The 5,916-nt window shown below is 44.1% G+C and overlaps 1 protein-coding gene across 1 annotated transcript; it reads left to right on the plus strand.

The window, feature by feature from the left end:
• Positions 1–511: 511 nt before the first annotated feature.
• Positions 512–1,884, plus strand: LOC130855640 (elongation factor 1-gamma-like). The gene is made up of 2 exons (XM_057739506.1): positions 512–980; positions 1,308–1,884. The coding sequence occupies exons 1-2, from the start codon at positions 782–784 to the stop codon at positions 1,805–1,807; spliced, it is 699 nt and encodes a 232-aa protein (XP_057595489.1). The 5' UTR covers positions 512–781; the 3' UTR covers positions 1,808–1,884.
• The last annotated feature ends 4,032 nt before the right edge of the window (positions 1,885–5,916 follow it).

Here is a 5,916-nt window from a genome sequence, read left to right on the forward strand (position 1 = left end):
GTGCAGATGTGCAGCAGCTGCAGTTTGTTTACACTGATGCTGGAGTGAAATGGCACGAGCCCTTTGGAAAACTGGACGCTTCTTACAAAGTAAACAATACATCTATTCTACAACCCAGTAAATTTATGGTTAGGTATTTGTACAAGAGATGTAAAATGTATGTCCAAAAAATGTTGTACAAGCGTATACATAGCAGCCTTATTCATAATTGTCCTAAAACGGAAACAACCTAAATATCTATCGACAGGTAAATGAACAGATTGTGTTATACTTATGCAACATAATTCTACTCAGCAATAAAAATGAGCTAGCTACTGGTACACATTCAAACGGGAATGACTGTCAACAGTTTTCTGTTTAGCAAAAGATAATTGATGCCATTTACATAAAATTTTAGGACAGGGAAATCTAATCAATGTTGATTACGAAAATCAAAACTTCCTCTGAGTTACGGGAGATTAACTGGAAAAGATCACATGAGGCCTTTTCTCTGCGGAATCACCACGCTGGGACCCTGTACACACATTCTGAAAACCCGAGGGCCTTCAAGGCCCTCACTGCCGCTCAGTACAGCGGGGTTCAGGTCCGCGTGCTCTCCGCACCACCCCACTTCCATTTTGGCCAAACCAACCGCACCCCCGAGTTTCTCCGCAAATGTCCTGCTGGCAAGGTTTCAGCCTTTGAGGGCGACGGTGGATTCTGTGTGTTTGCGAGCAATGCCACTGCCTACTATGTGAGCAACGAGGAGCTGCGGGGAAGGACTCCCGAGGCAGCAGCGCAGATGGTGCAGCAGGGGAGCTTTGCGGATAGCGACACAGTGCCCCCAGCCAGTACCTGGGTGTTCCCCACTTTGGGCATCACGCATCGCAACAAGCAGGCCACAGAGAATGCAAAGGAGGAGGTGAGGCGAATTCGGGGGCTGCTGGATGCTCACTTGAGGACGAGGACGTTTCTGGTGGGCGAACGCGTGACGCTGGCTGACATCACAGTTGTCTGCACCCTGTTGTGGCTTTATAAACAGGTTCTGGAGCCTTCTTTCCGCCAGGCCTTCCCTAATACCAGCCGCTGGCTCCTCACCTGCATTAACCAGCCCCAGTTCCGGGCTATTTTGGGGGAGGTGAAACTCTGTCAGTAAACGGCCCAATGTGATGCTAAAAAGTTTGCAGGGGGCCAACCTAAAAAGGACACCCCACGGAAACAGAAAGGTTCTGGAGCAGAGAAGCAGAAGCCCCAGGCAGAGCGGACAGAGGAGAAGGCGGAGGCCCCCGCTCCTGAGGAGCAGGACGAATGTAGGCTGGCACTGGCTACGGGGCCGAAGGCTGAGGATCCCTTTGCTCGCCTGCCCGAGAGCACCTCTGTGTTGGATGAATTCAGGCGGAGGTACTCCAACGAGGACGCGCACTCCACGGCGCTGCCGTATTGTTGGGAGCACTTTGATCAGGGTGGCTGGTCCCTGGGGGACTCTGAGTACCGCTTCCCTGAAGAGCTCACCCAGACCTTCATGAGCTGCAACCTCATCACTGGAATGTTCCAGCGACTGGACAAACTGAGGAAGAGTGCCTTTGCCAGTGTCATTCTCTTTGGAACCAACAATAGCAGCTCCATTTCTGGAGCCTGGGTCTTCCGAGGCCAAGAGCTTGCCTTTCCGCCGAGCCTAGACTGGCAGGTGGACTACGAGTCATACGCATGGCGGAAACTGGATCCCGGCAGCGAGGAGACCCAAACGCTGGTTCGAGAACACTTTTCCTGGGATGGCGCCTTCCAGCATGTAGGCAAAGCCTTCAATCAGGGCAAGATCTTCAAGTGAACATCTCTTGCCATCGCCTAGCTGCCTGCACCTGCCCTTCAGGGAGAATGGGGGTCATTAAAGGAAACTGAACATTGGGGGAAAAAAAAATCACATGAGAACTTTCTGGGTCGAGGAAAAAATATATATTTTACAAAATGCATCAACTACACACTTAACATTCATGAATTTTATGGGCAGTAAATCACAGCTCAATTTAAACAAAGAGTATTATGAAAAAAGGGGGACCAACGATGTGGGGGTATGATAGGGTTGAGAACTATTTTTCCAGGACATAAGTGCCACCGAGCTCTATAAAGGACAAAGAAGTGATAACAGAACCTACTGACAAGAAGAGATCTGGAGTAGGGGGAACTCGAGACCTCAGGCAAAGCAAGGGCCATGGTCACCAGCCGTAGTGAAAGGAGAGACATCTCCCTGGAGGCCTGCAAAGCTCCAGAGGACAGAACATAGGCCAGACTAGACGAGACTCCCTGCACCAAAATGTAGACACTTAGCTTCTTCTGTGTCATATTCCCTTTTGAAAGAAGGAATAGGAGGGAAGATCTGTTAGGACAAGAGAAAAAACCTGACAAGGAGTTTAAAGTGTCAATTAAATTTACCTCAAGTCCATGTTCAACACTGGAGTAGATGTATAATCTTATTCTATAGTTTTATTATTATTATTATTATTTTTTTTTTTGGCACACGGGCTTAGTTGCTCCGTGGTATGTGGGATCTTCCTGGAGCTGGGATCGAACCCGTGACCTCTGCATCATCAGGCAGATTCTTAACCACTGCGCCACCTAGGAAGCCCTAGTTTTATTATTTATTTATTCTGTTAGTGGGAAGGAGAATTTGAGAATAAGATGAACTGTTATAGAAAATAGAAAACGTATGCTTTTTCAACACAGTACTTAGGCATGGAGTGTAATTTGTTAATTTTTTATGGGAGAATTAAATTGAGAATATAATTAAAGCCTTGTCTTGAATTTGACTCAATGCTAGGAGGCAGCTTCAAGGTAGCAAATAGCTTAGCTAGTAAACAAGCATAGAATATACTCTATTAAAAATCCCTGTGGGTATGAAAATCACTCAGGTCCTGCAGTTTTTCTTCAAGAATATTAAGTTCTAGCTAAATATACCAAAAAGACAGCAGTGCTTGTATTGTAGCAAGTGAGATGAATTTCTTGTTATTCATATTTTTTATGATGAAAAAATAAGCAAAGATAAGCACATGCCCAACCATGGTTGTGAACGGAGAAATGAAATTGCTGTGAATTTATTCTGTATTACCACATGACAAAAATACATTATTACCATTTCATAAGAAATTTTTGTTCATCGTAGAGTCCTTTTTGTTAAACACGGTGTATTCCTGAGACTGCTTGTTCACTCTGTAAATGATGTTAAATACCTCTTTTGATCTTGAAAGGGACTGTACTGCCATCTATCATCCAAGTTGAGTAAACTGTCTTGTAAATGCTGGGTTCCCAAGCGCCATCTAGTGGTTAAAGAAGCTATTGCGTTTTAACCACCAGTATTTTTGGACAACAGTGGCCGGCTCCAGGGACAAAGGGGGCAAAAATCAAAACTAAACAAACAAACAAACAAATAGGAAACCATACCCCGTCATGACCAGTTATTCAAGTTTTGCATTCCCTCCACAAAATGTCTGCCTTTGTTTACTCTTTGGTATCCTCATCTAGTTGTGGGTTTTTAATTCATTTGTCCAGAGAGTTTACAGATACTTGAAAGATGGGCTGAAGGGGCTTATGGCACCATCCTGGAACCAGAACTTGAGTGATACGGTTTTTTAAATTAACTAATTAATTTTATTTTTGGCTGCGTTGGGTAGGAACTGCTCACTGGCTCCCTCTAGTTGCCGCTAGTGGGGCCTCCTCTTTGTGGCAGTGTGCAGCATCTCAGTGCTGTGGCTTTTCTTGCTGCAGAGCATGGGCTCTAGGCTCACAGGCTTCAGTAGTTGTGGCACGTGGGCTCGGTAGTTGTGGCACACGGGCTTAGTTGCTCCGCAGCATGTGGGATCTTCCTGGACCAGGGATTGAACCCATGTTCCCTGCACTGGCAGGGAAATTCTTAACCACTGGGCCACCAGGAAGTCCCCTGAGTGATCGGGTTTTGATTCTAGAATTTTATGGCGCTTTGGACGATGACGATGGCCTTTAAACTACTCTAGATTGGATTGATCTCAGAGAAGATTCTGACTCCCAGATAGGATTTTCTGTCTCTTCTATTATAAGATTTTTATACAGAGAAACAGGCACCTGTAGTTGTTCCTTGGAATGTGGCCTTAGTTTCCCTGCATAAATTTTCCTGCATCCCTGCTTTTCCCAGGAAACAATCATACTGCATTTAAACCTTAAATCAGTCCCCACTTAGAACAATTTCAAAGAGAAGAGATTTCTTTTGTCCCATTCTCAATCACACCCATTGAAATAAGAGAAGTAGAGAATGACATCAGCATCTTGGTGGCATAAGATACTCCCTTTCTCCTCTCCTTCGATTTAAGACTAATTGGATATCCAAAACCAAGCAAAAGTGCCTCTGTACGGCACACCAGGACACCCGAGAGATACATCCATTTTGTGCATCTGAAAGTGGGTACATTGGACCTCGAAGGAGACTATGCAGCCGAGGGTGTCATGGCTGCTGTGGAGGCAAAGGCGACAGTGGTGGCCTCTCTAGCAGAGGAGGTGGAAACCTAAGTGTTTAGAGAAAATCTGTCTGGCTTCTCAAGTGCAGCAGGAGAGACCTGTTGCTCTCCAGCAGATTCTGGATCTGTGAAGCAGCATCTGTGACTCGGGGGAGGGAAAGGATAGGGAAGAAGGCAGACAAAGAGAATAAGAAGATCACATTTCCTGCTGTCCACCCCATAATTTCAGCAAGAGGACAACCCACAGTCCCCTGTGACTCCCTGACTCGAGGACCCCCTACTGGGCTGCAGACACAGCCAAAGCCCTAGGTGCTATGCACACACCTCCCCTCCACTGCCACCATACTTTTTAAGGTCACTCCCAGCTTTAATTGCAAGTCAGCTCCAGTAAGAGAAACATTTGTGCTAAGAGCCAGCTTCTGGAAAGCAAAAGACAGGTTTCTAATTGTCAATCTGTTGACCTGTTGAATCAAGGTAAACAAAGCCTTCCCTAAATAAGAAAGATGTTTGCCATTTCAGATGAGACGGCAAAGGCACAGTTTATCACACGCTATGCAACAGCAGAGTACTGTGGCAGCACAGGAAGAAAATGACAAGTTTTTAGCACAGGAATGAAAGACACAGGATATTGTAATCTGATAAAGAACTCGAATGGCTGTTATGAAGAAATTCAGCAAGGTACAAGATACCTCAGAAAGGCTTTGCTTCTCAGCTCATCCGCATATGAGAAAAATGAAGCATCCAACCCCACAGAGAAATAATGGATATTTGGCTTGGGTTGGAGAACAGATTAAAGTGGGTTGTCGGAAGTTTTTGCCCTGATCGTGCTACCTCCTCCTCACCCAGGTGCTGTCCATGTGCTTGTCCCACTTGGTACCATAGCAGACTGGAAACATCACTTGACCATGGAGTAAAATGAAAGACTTGAGAGAATTTTCCAAAGGAAGATGAAGGAATTTCCCTTGAAGTTCATCTGGGATATAAATGAGGCGTAGAATCAATGCAAAAGAATCATAAAAAGTCTACTAACCAGGGAGCATATTTTAATATACATATTAATTTGTGCTGCTCATACAAATGTTATACAATTTTATTACAAAACAAAATAAATAAACCAGCTTAGACTAGTTGTCATGAGTTTGATGAACACTTAGAAATTTTGAAAATCGAAATGATTTTGGAGATAGTCTGCATTCGTAACTATATGATAAAGGGATAGACAAAAAGTGTGCAACATGAATTATAAATGTATGGAGAGAGTTTTCTGTAGCATGTATATTTTCTTTGTATTCAATCAAATTTAGAATCAATCAAACATTAAAAATCCTTTTATTCTTTCATTTAAACCTTAAGTCTTTGATCTAAAAATCACAGTAAATGTCAAAATAGAGCAATCATATGTAAACACATGCATCTATTAATAATTTACCAGATCACAAAGGTTGAAGAAAGATCA

Source organism: Hippopotamus amphibius, chromosome 6 (genome assembly GCF_030028045.1).
Source record: "Hippopotamus amphibius kiboko isolate mHipAmp2 chromosome 6, mHipAmp2.hap2, whole genome shotgun sequence".
NCBI classification, from domain to species: domain Eukaryota; kingdom Metazoa; phylum Chordata; class Mammalia; order Artiodactyla; family Hippopotamidae; genus Hippopotamus; species Hippopotamus amphibius.